The sequence below is a fragment of the Schistocerca americana genome, chromosome 6, assembly GCF_021461395.2.
Source record: "Schistocerca americana isolate TAMUIC-IGC-003095 chromosome 6, iqSchAmer2.1, whole genome shotgun sequence".
In the NCBI taxonomy this organism is placed as follows: Eukaryota; Metazoa; Arthropoda; class Insecta; order Orthoptera; family Acrididae; genus Schistocerca; species Schistocerca americana.
The window spans coordinates 610,888,801-610,906,628 of NC_060124.1; the positions used below are offsets into that span (position 1 = coordinate 610,888,801).

General features: G+C 39.2%; 1 protein-coding gene across 1 annotated transcript in view; it reads right to left on the reverse strand.

Annotated features, from left to right (window-relative positions):
* The window catches only part of LOC124619827 (cadherin-related tumor suppressor), a 300,923-nt gene that overhangs the window by 153,322 nt on the left and 129,773 nt on the right, over positions 1-17,828 (reverse strand). Inside the window, exons 7-8 of the mRNA XM_047146436.1 lie at positions 14,622-15,050; positions 6,367-6,924 (exon numbers count right to left, since the gene is read on the reverse strand). Of these exons, the coding sequence (XP_047002392.1) occupies positions 6,367-6,924; positions 14,622-15,050 (987 nt within the window). The remainder of the gene's footprint in view (positions 1-6,366; positions 6,925-14,621; positions 15,051-17,828) is intronic.

The following is a 17,828-nucleotide window of genomic DNA, read 5'->3' on the forward strand; positions in this document are numbered from 1 at the left end:
GTTGTTCATATTGTACATTAATAACCTGGCACATAAATTCCAATAGTAACCTCAGACGTTTTCAGGGTGTATATGCAGACAAGGGAAAAAAAAAAAAAAAAAATTCCCAGATTTTCCTGTTAAAAATAAATTTTCACCTGGTTGAAAATACACTTTTCCCATGTTAAGTAAAAGTATACTTTCCCTCGCAACTGTAAAAGTAATAAATCCTTTGAATGGCTATGGTTTAACACACTGGTGTAGAATTCCTCGGCACTATAGAAAATGAAACTCAGGAGGGGAGAAAAAACACTTTTTGGATAGTTCTTTGATGTGTAGCAACATGTACACTGCACATTTTTGCATTACAGAAGTATAAATGCGAATTCCACCAAACAACGCACGTTACTTTCCAAAGCACTGAAATCGAGATTGTGATGCGCTTTTGTAAACCAGTCACAGCTCACATCACGTGATCTCGCCACCAGATGACAGCGGACATTCAGAGCATAGGACGTGTGATGTAGTCAGCCAACAGGAACATTGCTGTTAAGTGGCACGAACACACAAATAGGAAAAGTTAATGGATTAAATTAATATACACAGTGTTGCTACAAGAAAAGCAAAGTTTTCACGTATAATATTGGTCTCTAAGATTTGTGGGGATGGAGAACCACTGGTTCACCCCGCAATAATATCGCTACCCTTTGGCAGCGAGAACAACTGTATCTTTACCAGATCAGTTCTCTGTAGTACGCGCTCTATGCAAGAATAAAAGTATTCATAGTAAGTGACAAGAGTGCAAGTGATTATTTATCATCATAATCACCACGCCCACTCTCCACTGCCTATAGATTAAGAAGCTCTAAGAGAAGTCAAGCTTTCACATATAATGTTGATCTCTTTTGTGCGTGTTACACTTTAGGATACATCACACAAATGTAATCTTCTGGGCTTGAAATTCTTCTAAATGGCTCATCCTCAAAGAGTTGATTTTTAAATGAGAGTCAAATGCTCTGTGATTTAAGAAATCAGTTTCAGCACTTGCCAGAGAGTGGCAGATAACAGGCGTCACCACTCTTGCGCAGCTACGATGACATATGAAGCTCGTATGTTCGTATGAGTAAGACATTTAAAGATCTTACATTGTGTCATAAAGAAACAAGACATCAGAGGATACTCCAAGAGCATCGTAATTTAGTGAACCATATTACAGTGCATAATTCGGCTTATAGTGCACGTTCGCATGTCCAAATACCCAATGAAGTAGGCCTCGACCTTCCTAAAGCCTTTGACACATTTTACTGGTGGCAGATGCTTCTTTGAGCACTGTGTTTTGTTGTTGTATGGGGCACATTTCCTTTGCAACTGAAGTTTTATTTTCATAATTTATCTCGTTCGTATTTTATTGCTGCAGTATTATTCTGTAGTAGCAGGATACAGTAATATCCTTTGTTACAGTATCGGTTCCTACCAGCTGAAATTACAAAAAATTGACTGAAAACTAAAACATTTTCTGTGTTTAGCAGATGATACAATTTTACACACACACAAATATATGGTCAGCTCTTTATTTGATTTCAAAGAGGTGCTAGACTGGCAACTTGTTTTAAATTTTCAGAAATTTAAAATTGCATACTTCAAAGAACACATAAAAGATCAATTTTATGATTTCAGTATCAATGAGTCACACAACTGCAATCAGCTGATTTGTACAAATATCTGAGTGTGACAATTTATAGGGATAATGGAATGATCACATAGGCTCAGTAATGAATAACATAGGTTCATTAGCAAGACACTGGGAAAAAGCAGGCAGTCTACAAAGGAGATTGCTTACAAATTATTTGTGCATCCCATCCCAGGATATTGCTCAAGTGTGTGGGACCTATACCAAACAGGACTAACAGAGAACACTGAAAGTACACAAAGGGAGGGCAGCACAAATTGTCACAGGTTTGTTTGACACACAGGAGTGTGTCACAAATGTTGAAAGATCTGAACTGGGAGACTCTCAAAGATTATCCTGTAAAAGCCTACTTAAGAAGTTTGAGAACCATTATTAAGTGAAAAATTGAGATATTTTTCATTCCCCCCCTTACAACTCCAGTGGGATGTATGATGGCGAATTAGAGTAATTATGGCACATACAGAGGTTTAGGCAGTTATTCTTCCCACGCTCCGTATGTGACTGAAATTGGAAGTAGCCTTATAGTGGGTACCATATTAAGTACCCTCTGCCATGCACATCACAGTGGTTGCTAGATTATGTATGTAGATGTAGAGGACCAAGGTGTATGACATGATTCTCCATCTTACCCAGTAGCAGTGAATGCTGTACAATAGCAGAAAAAGAAGCCCTAATAATTGGTACAACGGGAAGAACCCTTAGATTCACATTTCGGAGTGGTTTGCAGAGTACGTATGAAGATGTAGATTTGTCAACTGATCAATACATGCATATTTCTTGATTAAAAGTTTGTCTATTTGGGTTTCTGGTATCTTCATGTGTTCTTGTGGAATGGAAATACACTTATGGCTACTATGAGGAACATTCAATAATTGAAAAAAAATTGATGTAGAAATGAAACAGTTTGGAGGGAGCTGAGAACAGCTGACAGGCAAAAACAGTTTTGTTTATAACCTCAATATTGCACTTGACAATGGCATGTCTGCTTGAGGTTTCCACATTAGTTGAATAGCATTCACCGATCTGTCTTTTGCTTTTTGGAGGTAAAATCTTTTCTTGAATGCTTCCACACTATGGTCAAAGTTGTAAAAACTGTAGAAATTTTTATAAGTGGGTACAACAGTTCAGAAATGGCTGAACCTAAATGACTGACAAGCAGTGCCCTAACCAGCCAGTTCAAGTGTAAACTCCTTCACCGAAAAACCCAGAGTGACAACATTATTCATGAAGACTGCCATGTTACAGTTGAACATACAGCATAAACACTTGTAGTAGGTGTCGGCACAGATCATAATGTTATCAGTAACAAGCTTAAGTCTAGCAAACCAAGTGCAAAGTGAGCCCCAAAAGGGTTAATGTAACAACACGAGGAAAGGAGATTCAGAGTGTGTACAGATTTGAAAGAACACTATGAAAGGGAAGGTGTAATGCTTCAGGTTCTACTACATCTTTTCCTGCAGATTCACATTATTCATTTTAACAGGTCATGCATGTGGACCAGACTGCAGAAGAAGAAATCACCATAAGGTAAGTGAACATAATTTCTGTAGGATGCGCACACAGAAACTGCGACATTGCAAAGATATTTCTGAGATGATCATTATTTATGAAATACAAGTTTTTATACTTTTCATAATTACTGGATACATATGGGCAGAGATTCAAGCCAAATGCTAGTCAAGAAAAATAAAAGTAAAATCAAAATAATGACACATGCAAAAAGGACAAATTTTCAGTGGTAAAAGTACTATTTAATGAATGAACATGGTGTTATTCAATGTGCAAGAAAATACTAAACAATGTGCAGTGCAATCAACAATGTAAAACATACGTAAAGTAGTAAAGTTAATTGGAATGACTTTTGGAATAATGTAATGTTAGGATCTTATTGTTATAAAAATGTAAATGAATATGTGGCAGTTATTATAGGGCATCTATTACATGGAGACCAACTGACAGACAGACTGTACATTTTTGTCTAGCAGATTTATCAAATAACCAAGTTAGAGATATAAGTGTCACGTTAATTGCAAAAAACCTGGACAATCACATCTTGCTATAAAAATATGTATTGAAACGGATTTTTTAATTCATATTTCAGTATTACTGTTCCATTGCTGGAATGAGGAACTGTGTTATAGATAATAAACCATAATAATGCACAGTCTCTGGAATGAGGTACTGTGTTACAGATAATAAACCATAAGAATGCACAATCTTTTTGTACCAATGTTAAAAATATTTTTATTTATTCATTTATATTATGGGATGGGAATGTCCAAACAGTGTGGCCACCTCTGACAAACTGTACGACCCAAAACGCTCCTGGATATGTAAGTACACAAATTCTGAATAGTTAGGAATGACATTTTGTGCCATTTCTCGCAAAGAAACTATTCCAGATATGAATTTCAAATAGCTCAATTGCATTCAATTATGGTGCGTTGCGGGACCAGGAAGACTTGCCATCACATTTCATCTTCATGCTTAGGAAACGAAGCCTTGAAATTTCTTCCAGTCTTTGTTGAAGCATTTGCAACAAAGAAAATGGATTCCTCATTGCGTAAGACAGCTATGCCAGTCAGTGAAAGTAGTCACCGAAAATAGCTTTTAGCATTTTTACAAAAACCTTTGCAAATACGAATTATTTAGCATCATTTACATTACATAATATAAATGTGACATATACGTTTAAATAGTTTAACACAATTTAGTTACGAGAGAAAATAAAAATTATTCACAAATATCACTTTATTTACAAGAGAGTACGTACATATGATTTGTAAATGCAGTTTTCTTTTTATCTAAAGTATTGATTAATGAAGATCATGGGTGGAAAGATTTAGTGCCACAGAAACAAGAGGTCAGTTTAGTTAACAGCCACTTTTTTACCTAAAGTATTGATTAATGAAGAGCATGGATGGAAAAATTTACTGTCACAGAAACAAGAGGTCAGTTTAGTTAATAGCCACTAAAGAATCAATATAATAATTTGTCAGAATATATGTTTCTGATATTTTTTTGAAGATTGGAGTGACACAAAACTAGTATCTGAATATGTATTATAATTTCTTCATAAAAACTTAAAATTTAGCTCTGCTTTAGCTCTCCTTTAGCAGTTTCTTCATAAAAACTAAAATTTAGCTCTCGTTTAGATGTCTTTCCTCACTACAATACACATTATCTCCTAGGTACAAACAAGATAATATTGCTACAGCCAGAAAAACACTAAACTGAAACTTCTGTCACTACAAAATTGTGATCTAGGGACTACAAAGTATATTAACTAAGCTTATCTGAACACCAATTCAATAATATGAAGTTACTTATGGGCAACTATCAGCATACCCACTTACCCTCTCCTTACATTGTCTACAGTAATGTAATACACACGTGTATCCCTCAATGTGCATCTGCTTAATTTCTGTGTCTTCCAAATAATGTGCTGCAGTACCACAACAATATTAAATGGTGTTCCATTATGAATAACACTTCTATAGGAATACCTTTCGAGTCATCTATTTACTGTAGAGATACAAGAAGCTAATGTTTATTGATTTACAGGATTCTTATGTTTTGCTAAAAAAGGAGAAATGTATGTTGATGTTCACCATTGGCTGCTGTTTTTTACTTTTAATGTTAGTGCTTCAACTGTGTCAATGCATTTTCAGCAGCCCTGTCTGTTGGAAAGATATACCATAAAAAAGGATAATGGGAACATAAAAATGACAGGTATTGGAGAACAGCGCTCTGGTCATACTGCAAAATAGTAGTACCAGTATTCTCTTATTGGAAAAATTCAGACACTTTTACAGTTTAAGTATGTGACTGAAAAATGAGGGGCAACACATTTTTCACATAATCCTATAAAGTGATTCCTGAAGTTCTGCACTAACATGTTTGACAGAACACTTTATCCAGACTGTGTTGTATTGTACAAATAGCAGCTCAATCATTAGATATGTTTGAGTATCAGTCACACCAACGCACTATAGATCATTCTCAGACCTCCATTAAACAGGTACGATTGTGTTCCAAACTCTTATCAGATTCCCTAGTAATTGTTACATGCTCAATTTTACAAATATTTTCCCTGAGAGCTTAAATCACAATTGTCAATACTGAACTCAACCCTTTGCTGAAGAATATTAGTTACTCAATATTAATGACATTGGCAGCTGTGTACTTCTTCTAACATTTACCATCCGAGACTACTCACTAACAGATGGACCAACTGCAGGAAAAATAGTGACTACTGTTTTGAAAAAGTGTCATGTTGTAATCTTCACATTCAGCACAGTTCTGTAATCCTTATGATTTGTGTATTGTCATGTACATAATTTGTGGCTTATTGTTCATTTGATTTGCAAGCGTCTCTCTCTGTGTGTTGTAGCTATTACAAACACCAGTCTGTTAATCACACACTTTACGGTGTCTCTTATGTGGAGGATACCAGGAGCAAACATTTGCAATCGGCTAACAGCCATCGGCTTCTGCGATGAGCCCCGCATTCTTCTGCCACGGCAGTCAGCTTACAGCTTATAAAAGAAGTGAATTCATAGTGTTACGGAGCATGAAATTGTTACTTAGCTAATGCTGGCCATGGGTGTAAACATTCCATAACAGCATGAAGTTGACTAACTTTCACTGATCACAAAAGAGCCACATTTCAAATCTGCAAGAAGTATAGTACTCACCTTAATGATTCGCAGACCCACAGAGGCCTTCTCTGGCACAGGGGAGAAGTAGGTATCTGTCTCAAACTCAGGCGAATTGTTATTGGCATCGACAACGTCAACTGTGACGAGGCACTCCGAGGACATGGGTGGCTTGCCATTGTCGGTGGCGGTGACAGTGAAGGAGTACTGGTTCTCAGGTGAGCGGTCCATTGAGGCACTGTGCTTGTAGCGCAGCCGCCGCTTGGAGAAGATGTCGCCACTTGCCGGATCGACGGTGAATAAATCGGAGGGCTGCTGGAGTGCGTACGAGATAACAGAGTTGGGCCCCTGCTTGTCACGGTCTGTGGCCACCACACGCCCCACGAATACTGCCTCCGACTGCCGCCGCTGCTGCTGCCCCTGCCCCGAGGCTCCCGCTTCACTCCCGATGTCGCCCTCAGTGCTGCTCCCAGTCATCGTCTCTGGTACACTGAAGCTGTAGTAGGAGTGCTCAAACTCAGGTGCGTTGTCATTCTGGTCCTGGACGGTGACGGTGAGCGGTGTCTCGGCACGCCACGACCCGTCCACTGCCGCCACCTGCATGGGAAAGGCATGGAGGGAGGTCATTACAGGTACAGCTTGTGATGTGATAGTCCCAACTGGCCATTTAATTGTGTAAAAACAATCATATTACTGTTCAATAGCCTTACAGCAATAGCTACATGAAAAGCCTTTTCAAGAAACACTTAAATTTCAATTTAACAATGTAGGAAAAAATAGCCTGCTTCTTACATTAAGTTGTAGACAGGCACAATTAAAAGACATTTACACAAAACTTTCAGCCACAACCTTCATCAGCAAAAGAGAAACACACACCATTCATGCTCACAAGCAAGCACACCTCATGCATACATGACCGCCAACTCTGGCAGTTCTGGCCTGAGCTGCTTGCTTGCTTGTGTGTATTTTTCTTTTGTTGATGAAGGCTGTGGTAGAAAGCTTTGTGCAAATGTCTTCTAATTGTGCCTGTCTACAACTTAATGTGTCTTCTTTACTGTAAGTAATGCTGTTGATATTTCTACCTGGAGTTTCCATTGTTTGAATTTCAATTTAACAGACATTAATTAAAATGGTAATCAGTAGGAAAATGTTTCGTCAAGTTGTGTTTTTGATGAAATCAGTCAAAAATTTATAAGTTTATAGATAAGTTACATAATTACAATGAGTTTTCATTGAAGGTAATGTCTTTTATAATTCATAAAGGAAAATTTTGTCATCTTGCTTAACATATATTGTGAAACTATGTGAGAATCAACCTGAAACTTAACTATAGGTTACACGGGGAATAATAGTGTTATTAAAATACCCTTGTAATGAAGTCTAGTGATGAACATAAATAGACAGTTTTGTTAAAAAAATGGATGATTTCCATCCACATACACATGAGATAATTTCAGAATCCTATTTATTTAGAAAAATTACTAAATTATAATTTAATTGAGTTATATTAAATTATAATTAAATTGCAATACTTGAGTCTAATTCTCAACATCAAATTGTCAACACCAGTCTTTCGTTAATATTTAATGACATTAGAAACTGTAAGTAGGAGGAGAAACCAAGGTAACATAGTTGCTCAAAACTAGATTGTAAAAATTAATATTTGTAATTTAAATTCATGTGAAATGTGAAAGTGAAAAATAAATTATTTTATTTTCAAATAATGCACAGATTTAAATTATGTTTTTGAGATAAAATGAAGCAGTAAATTACAAGCACATTATGCAATCAGGGAAGGATAGGAAAGGAAATTAACTGTGTTCCATTTGAAGGAACAACCTTGATATTTACCTTTACTCCTTTCGGGAAAGAATGCACAGTTTTGGAGGGTGAGCTGAAAAGTAGCGCCTCCAGGTTTTTTATGTGAAAACTCGCAAAGCTTTTGAAATACAACAAAGTTTATTAACATTCTACATCTTTATTTGTCCAGTGCACATATTTATTCCTCAACATAATCACCCCACCAAAAACGCATTCTCCAAATGAGAGAGCAGTTTGTTGATTTCGTTGACTTTGTTGATGGAGCCACAACCTGACTTCTGCTTTTACCATTTCATCACTATCAAACTAAAGTCCTTGAGGGTGTTATTTAAATTTTGGAAACAGATAAAAATCAGATGGGGCCAAGTAGGGACTCTATCGTGGATAATCGATGACAGTGATTGGAAGGTGCTGGATTGCTGCAGATGTTGAGTGCTCATGTGTGGTGCGGTATTGTCATGCTGTACGAGAGGATGCGCCATGTGTGAACAAACTCTTTGAATTTGTGCTTTCACATGTCTAGGCACTTTCTGATTCACCAACATAGTTACAGTACATTCTGCCACATTACACACTACAATTCAGAGCCTTCTAACGGCAGAGAGTTGCAATTTGCATCAGCGCAGCAGGAAAGTTGACTGTGGAATACACGTGACATGTAACACCTCAACCGATATTGAGGACACAATCAAAAATTTGGAGCCACTACTTTGCAGCACACCCTCATCAATCAGACCGGTCGGACATGGATTTGAACTGCCATCTTTACAGTCATGAGTCCAGTATCTTACCACTGTGGTACCTCACTCAACTACAAATTTTACTCTTTGGTAAAATCTAGGGTCCAAGTTACAAACTAGAGGAGTTACGCAAAAAAGTAAAACTGAATGTGTCATATAGTGATGCAGTCTCCCCCTGATATGTACACTCATGAGCAGTTGGGTTACAGACAGCTATCAAACAATACATAGCATCTCCTTTTGTGATGATGACAACAGTGAGACACTGTGCTCCAAGTTCATAAACACACCAAAACCACAGGAATCTCACCCCAATCCCTGGTCATACAGTTGCCGCCAGTATCTGGTGGAGGCAGGTCAAAGCCGGGACATGTCACAATTGGTGCCAGCTGAGACTGGGCTGAGGTCAGACGACATATGTTGGGGTGGGAGCAACATAGGTCTTGTGTCTGTGGAACGTTGCTAAACATATTTTGAGACAATACAGGTTTCAAAGATATTTTCTTCCAGAGCATATTCCACAAATGGGCTAATTTCACAGTGTGTTTCCATTCTGCAGAATATGCGCAGGAAGTATCTAGTTGTGTAGATGATATTTTTTTCCACTGCAGAGGGAGCAGTGGTATGTGTACAGGGAGGCAGTTTCCGCCCAATGTTGTGACAAGTTGTTATAGGTGGTATGGCTACTCACCAGTTGCTTTTTTCAGTGCAGAACTGTTTATAATCCCTTAACACAGAACTATAAAAAGAAGGAAAAAATATGAGAATTAATGAATATAAATTGAATACAAAACTTGAGATTTTGTTCACAGCACAGATGAAGTAAAAATCAACAAACTTATGTAGGAACTGTAGAATGTATGGTGTGAACTGAACGGTAGCCTTGTGGAATATGAAGTGACACACATTTCTCGAAGGCAAAAGATAAAATATTATCCTATTATTATGCAGCTATTATCAAGCTTGAGATAGTAAACTAAGCAAAAACATAGATATAATTTTTTAACCATGTTGTTGAAAATGAGACTTTACTGTCCTGTGAGGACCACATGGTCTGTGGCTGTCCAATCAGATATAGCAAAACATCTGCTTCACTGTGAACTATGTACCTGCTTAAAAACACTGTAAGAACTGCAAGACTTCAAATTCTATTGCACAATATACAGTGATGAAGTTAAGATAAACAACACCAAATATACCTCGAAAGGAAAAAATATGTCAAGATGCAGTTTTTGATAATAAACTGTGGACAATGACAAATTTTCAGATATACACAAGTAATTTTTAGTTTTTATATCTCCTGAATAATCCTTTTTTTTCAACTGGAATTACAAACTTTTTTCTGTGGATTGGAAAGAGCTTTCAAAGAGGATGTAACATGTCAATAATATAAATAATTAATTATGTAGATTTAATTATTGTTTTTAATAAATAATAAACAAATAAATATTTGCTGTTATCATTCAAATAAATTCCCATCTTTCTTTCGGTAATGCTGCCTGGTTTGTCCCAATGCTGATGTTCAGTGGAATATGAGGATATTTTCTGACGTTGAAATTAGGTAATGTGCAGATCAGTTCACATACTATGCACCCTTTGGACACACGTGAGCTGACAATAACTGAAAGCAAGTTCCAAGTGATGAGGCTGGAGAGCTGACACTATCAAGAGCTTCATGACAAGGACTTTCGAAACCAATTACACTTATCTGAATGGTGTCTAGGAAAGCTGTACAGTCATGTGTTGTTTCTATGCAAGAGTCCGTCTGCTTATCTGGGTGGTACCATGCTTGCCTCCCATGCAAGTGGGCCAGGATTTGATTCTTCAGTTGGGTTGTGTTGTCCTCATCATCATTTCATCCTCACATTGTGCAATGTGGTGTCGAATGTAATAAGAGTTGCACTTGGCGGCTAAACTTCCCCGAATAGGGGCCTCCCGGCCAACGATGCCATATGCTCAATTCCATTTCTATGCAAGATTTTATTTATGGATGAAGCACTGATTACAAACTGTGAGAAAGACAATCTAGACAATATGCAATACAGCTCAGTTGAAAATTCACATTGTTGATGAATAACCATTTGCTACATCAACATGTGGTGTGGGCTATTGATGAATCTCATCATTGGTCCCTGTTTTATTGAGAAGACTCTAAATAGCCACAAGGGTCTACGGTTCCCAACCGATATGCTGCCACAATTATGCAAGACATCCTGCTGGACATAAGCCAATCCACGAACCGCCTGTGTAATTGTCAGAGATGTTTACAGACCTTCTCAATGAAACTTTTGGGAGTTGTTAGAATAGTTGTTTGAACAACATAAATTAGCCTACAAGCTCACCAAACTTAACAACTCCAGACTTTGGAGAAAACAAAAACAATAGGTCCACAAGGAAACACGCATGGTTCCACAAAACAATAACACACTGACCTATGCCGATAAAGTCCGGATTAAAATCAACAACTAATACTGTGTCTGTTTGGAATTGCATAGATAGTACGTATTAATGCTCTAGATCAACATTTTGAACACTCAATATGACAGTCACAATAACAAACACCTGAACCACAGGGCGGACATTTGAGGGACCTCTTCTCCTGATGGCGGAACTGCTGTTTGCTGCAATGTTACTTTGTTACTACCTGAGAGTGACATGTTATGTCATCAAAATTCTCTTCCAATGCTCTTTTTGACAACAGAGGTATAAGTACATAGTTACATTCGGAAAAAAAAGTTGGTGTAATAATTCAGCAGCCTTAAATGTTATTTTCTTATTCTGATATATGTTGTGTTGCCTGTCTTAGTTGTCTCCCTCTGTACATTTTTGCAAATATAGACGGCAATTTTTTTTTGTAAATTTTTGCTCAAAAAATCACGGCATGGCCTATAGTCGAGATTTTACACCTAAGATCATAAACTGTCAATTTCAAAATGAAATGTACACGTATTTTGTGGGTTGAAATTAATACCATTATAAGTTAGTGCTGTGTAATGCCACAAGCTCTTACAACAATATTGGCCACGAAGCTTTTTTGTCCATCAGCCGTAATGCTCAACATCATTGTGCAGCATACACAAGTACATATTTGCACACTATGTTTCCCTACATTATTTACTGCAGTGCTGGTCACCATATCAAAACAGACTGGCATTTCGTCTGAATCCCTTGTTTGGAATGTAAACAAAAATTTTTGCATCTCAAAGCTGAATCATATGACACTGAAAAGATATGAAAGTTTTCATAAACTTTAGGCAGTTTTTGTGCAATTGTAGTTCTGTGACAAACAGATAAGATTGTTTTACTGCATAAATAACCAAACCCACCCATACGAAACTTTAAATTCCATTGGCAAAATGGTTCTTTTATATTCTATTCACTTCCAAGTTGAGCCTGAGCACAAGCATACCAGTAATAATGTTGCTCTCCATTGCTCAATTGTTACCTAGAGTTGCTAACTTAATTTAGTGTCTGCATTATGTACATACATTATGTGATCAAAAGTATCCAGACACCCCCAAAAACGTAAGTTTTTCATACTAGGTGTTTTGTGCTGCCACTCACTGCCAGGTACTCCATATCAGCGACCTCAGCAGTCATTAGACACCGTGAGAGAGCAGAATGGGGCGCTCCATGGAACTCACGGACTTCGAATGTGGTCAGCTGATTCGATGTCACTTGTGTTATATGTCTGTACGTGAGATTTCCACATTCCTAGACATCCCTAGGTCCTCTGCTTCCGATGTGATAGTGAAGAGGAAACGTGAAGGGACACATACAGCACAAAAGTGTATCTTGTCTGCTGACTGACAAGAGACCGCCGACAGTTGAAGAGGGTCCTGATGTGTAATAGCCAGACATCTATCCAGAGAATCACACATGAATTCCAAACTGCATCAGGATCCACTGCAAGTACTACGAAAGTTAGGCAGAAGGTGAGTAAACTTGGGATTTCATGGTCGAGTGGCTTCTCATAAGCCACACATCATGCCAGTAAATGCATAACAACGTCTCGCTTGGTGTAAGGACATAAACATTGGATGATTGAACAGTGGAAAAATGTTGTGTGGAGTGAGGAATCACGGTACACAATGTGGCGATCCGATGGCAGGGTGTGGGTATGGCGAATGCCTGGTGAACGTCATCCACCAGCGTGTGAAGCGCTAACAGTAAAATTCGGAGGTGGTGGTGTTATGGTGTAGTCGTGTTTTTCATGGGAAGGCTTGCACCCCTTGTTGGTTTGTGTGGCACTATCACAGCACAGGCCTAAATTGATGTTTTAAGCACCTTCTTTCTTCCCACTGTTGAAGAGCAATTCGGGAATGGTGATTGCATCTTTCAACACGATCGAGCAACTGTCGATAATACACGGTCTGCGGCAGAGTGATTGCACGACAATAACATCCCGATAATGGACTGGTCTGCACAGAGTCCTGATCTGAATCCTACAGAACATCTTTGGGATGTTTCCGATTGCCGACTTTGTGCCAGGCCTCACCAACTGACATCGATACCTCTCCTCAGTGCAGCACTCCATGAAGAATGGGCTGCCATTCCCCAAGAAACCTTCCAGCACCTGATTGAATGTATGCCTGTGAGAGTGGAAGCTGTCATCAAGGCTAAGGGTGGACCGACACCATACTGAATTCCAGCATTACTGATGGAGGACGCCACGAACTTGTAAGTCATTTTCAGCCAGTTGTCCATAGTACTTCGCAACTGGCGTTATATTGGCTGTTTTAACTGAACCTCAAGCCACAGAATGCACTCAACGAAAATCATGATACTGAGGGCCAGCAGGAGACCTTAAGCCTATACATGAGCAAACACATCATTAGCCAATCAGAACAGGCAAATGATGACAAAAAAAAAAAATTGCAGAGATTAGATGGGCACTAGCACTGCATGCGAACAGGAAAAAAAGTTCAATGGAGAAGTGCCTCATTGTAGCTAATTAAAATAACTATGGGGGTGGTAGTTCAGTTGGAAAAAAAAGGGCAGGTGAAGAAGACACCTGAGAGGAAATCAAACACCGTATGCCCCACGGGATGACCGAGACAGTCACCTGGAGAAGGACCTGGCAGCCCTGGTCATTGAAGACACCTGCAGGAGCCTACCACAAAACAAAAATTAATGGAGGCAGTTTGTGGACGTGGTATGTGGTCTGCAGGGCTGTGCTCACTGGATATGTATGTATGTAGTTCAGTGGTGGAGGGTGACAGCATACCGTGCACCCATACATGTAGCTGCTTGCACATCGCCAATCCAATAAGAACAAGTACTCTGCAGGCAGTTCTGTGATCTATTGCACTGATAAGGATGGCAGTGGCAGCAGCAGTAGTGGTGGCAATGCTAACAGTGATGCGAATATCCGTATCCGTAGCAAAAGGTAACATCGGTATGCGAGTACTATGTTCCCCAGACATGCTGCACATTTACTGGCCCCTACGCATCTGGCTGTGGCACTGTCTCTGCTATACAGAGATTTCCCTACCCTCGCATGTCGAGGGAGCAAATTCGACCATCTCTTCTCCTCTCCTCTCTCAACCTACTACATTTCATGCAGCTGCCCTAGATATCGGGAACTGCAGTGATGATTTGGAGCTTGGGAAAGAGTAGTACCTGCTCTAGAGGGAGGCCCTATGGTAAGGAAATTTAAATTCATTGTGTGGACCTCATAAATACTGACAAACTGGAAGAGGTGCATGGGGCACAGAGCAGAAGAGGCATCACCTTGAGCAGGTACTCGTCCTGTGCCTCGCGGTCCAGCAGCCCTGCCACTGTGACGTTGCCGGTCACCGGGTCGATGGCAAACCGCTCGCCCGGGTTGTCAGCAAAGCTGTAGGAAGCGTTAGCGTTTTCACCCACGTCCCGGTCGGAAGAGGTGACGCGAATGACGAAGGATCCCAGTTCGGCGTTCTCGGTGACGTTGACGCTGAAGAGGCGCGTGAAGCGAGGCGGGTTGTCATTCTCGTCACGCACGGCGACCAGCACCGTGGCAGTGCCCGACAGTACAGGTGACCCACCGTCCACTGCCTCCACGAGCAGCCGGTGTGATCCTGCCTGCTCCCGGTCCAGCCGTGCCCGCGTCCACACCTCTCCGGTCACTGCATCCACCGAGAAGAGTGCCGACGACTCCGTCGGCCGCAGCCGGTACGACACCTGAGGAATGTCAGTGAATGCATTTTCTTACTTTTATGTGTCGTCGGTCGCTCTCTCACCTGTGAGTGGAAAGGGGAAGAACGTATCAGTTACCGTACACTTTCTTACAAGAAATATGCAACAATGGCAGCACAGCATTTCTTTGAAAAGTGGTATCTTGACAATCTTTGTGCTTTGCTGTTACTGCTTCCATATAGCAATGGTATATATTTAACAAAATGGCACATAAATGTCGGCCTCTGCCTCTGCAGCTTGCAAACCTGTGAAGAGTTTTAAATCATTGAACTTCTTCATGATGCTAGACGGAGAGTTTCCATTGTAGCTGGTTGACCACATGAAGAACTAGTTCTTCATTCAAAAGTTCTTTTAATAACAAAAAATCATACATAATAAGATAATTACACACAATAAAATAATAAGATACATCCTTCCTAAAATTATTTAATTGCAATACATTAATCACATTCCATAGATATTTTTTATATTTTAGTACGTAGAAACACATCCTTTTTGTGACTGCAGATCAAACTCTTTTATTACTGCACCCACAGAGACCATATGGCAAAAGATCACTCCTCTAGTGGTCCAAAATGATGTTCAACATGTCAGTCAACATTGTCATCAAGATGACAGTCATCTGCAATTATTTCAGATATGTACCATTGCTGTATGACAGCAGTAACGGCAAAATGCAAATGTTGGTAAGTTGCACGTCATCACTCATTTCTCACAGCATATTAATGAAACCAAGGAACACTGTAGTTGATAAAGATGAAAAAAGTTTTCACACAAGCTAACATGCACTACACGCCTGGTAAACATGTTATGGCAATAAAACGTGACGTCAATTTATACAATCTACCAAAGCCTGCTATGCTGTATATGATACACTTGAAGAAGGCAGGTTTATAAAAACCTAAACTATATTGTAAAACTGGATAAACACTTCTCAAAATAACTGATGCTTGTACAACCTATAACTTATTGAAAAAAGTAAGTTTCATTTCCGCCAGTCGGCTGTACACAGGCCTCTATCTGAAATGTCTGACCTGCAGTTTGAGGAGAATCCCGACCCCTTGAATGCCGCTTTCACAGAAAGTACAAACATGTTAGTCAGTCATAAACTGTCACATGAATGTGTTCACAGTTATCAAGTTACAGTGTAAGCTAGGACGCCACCACACACTGTACTCAACGAAGACTTCACAAGGTAGTGCAAGGAGCTGGTTCAGACCTAGGGCAAATATCCTGTTTGACGGTACTCAAAATATGTTGACGGAATTATAAGTACTCCAGTGATAAAGAATGGTAGTAGGAAGCCTGTGTACAGTATGGCCCATGAGACTGAGTGTAATATCTACAAACTTGTGAAAAATGAAAGTCTATTAATTTCAAAAGTTTTTATGTTTTCATTGGCAGCTGATGCTACATGTGTCTGTATGGATAGCTGCAAATGCATTATAATTGAGGACCAGGGGTTCAAAATGGAAGCTGGACCATTCAACAAGTCTAATATCGAAATAATCCAAACAAATGACAAACTTCCAACAGTGAGAGAGCATGGCTTCCAGTTTTAAAAGATAAGATTAATCTTTTGACCAGCTACTGCTTCCTATAAAAGATTGTTCCAGATTTAGGTTATAGATGGAGAAAAAAACATATGAATGGAAATTATTAATGAAAAAGAAGTGATCTGGGAAAAGAAGTATTTAAGAGTCACTCAGAAATACTTGAATAATGAGAGATCTACTATGTAGTATTAAAGACATGTGCATTCGTACATATCACGGTTGGAATAATTATACAAACAAAGCTTCACATACACAGCTTTCCAGGAGAAACCTGCTTATTGGTTATAATAATGTGTTTATGCCAAACCCAGTGCCTATTTTTAAATTTGGAACAACATGTTGTATCATAATGATATTACTTTCTACAAACTTTCAGAAAATACTCATGATGAAAATAATTCAGTGCAGGGAGCACATCTCTCACTCTGCAGTGTTCTTCACACCTTTGCAAAAATTCTGAAGAGATTAAAACCGTGCAACAAATTCCTCAGCCAGAAACTTCACCTTTCATGCAATATGCTCTCACCAGTGTAATCCCAAAAACACCTACCAAATACAACATTTGTGATTAATAATGCTTCCTGCAAAAACATTAATGTGAATCCACTGACAATTTTTTTGTCTATGAAAAAGGGCAACGTCTGTGTTAGTGTTAAAAGTTAAAAAAAAACGTTTTTACAAATGTCGAACACATTCTTTTGTACATGTATTTGTTTTCAGACCAGGCGATGGAAGCCTCCAGCATAGTAAGTTACCCAGGGATGAGACCAATGGTTCCCAACACTGAATGTGATCCACCTCTGAATGCCTGCTAACAACATACTGCATTCTCACTGTGAATGACTACTGAATGGACAGTGCAACAATTATCCCCCCCCCCCCCCCCCCAACAAACGAGCAATTTTTACTAGAGCTTCACACACTGCATGACTTCAACATATGACTTCTCCCCAGCCCTGTAAACATAAATTGCAAGTTGTCATTATAACCAATCAAACGGATTGAGCGTGTTGCAGTGGATCAGGTACACAGACACTACAGACAACAGTCAACCCTGGGCCACTTACAAAAGGAACAGCAGCAGTGACGAGGGTGAAATGACACTTCATTCACCTGTCTCAAGCAATTCCAAGTGGAGGTGAAGACTATACCAGGAAGTCACAACCCACTGCAACTTGGCATTCTGGACTCTACAACGGACTCTTCA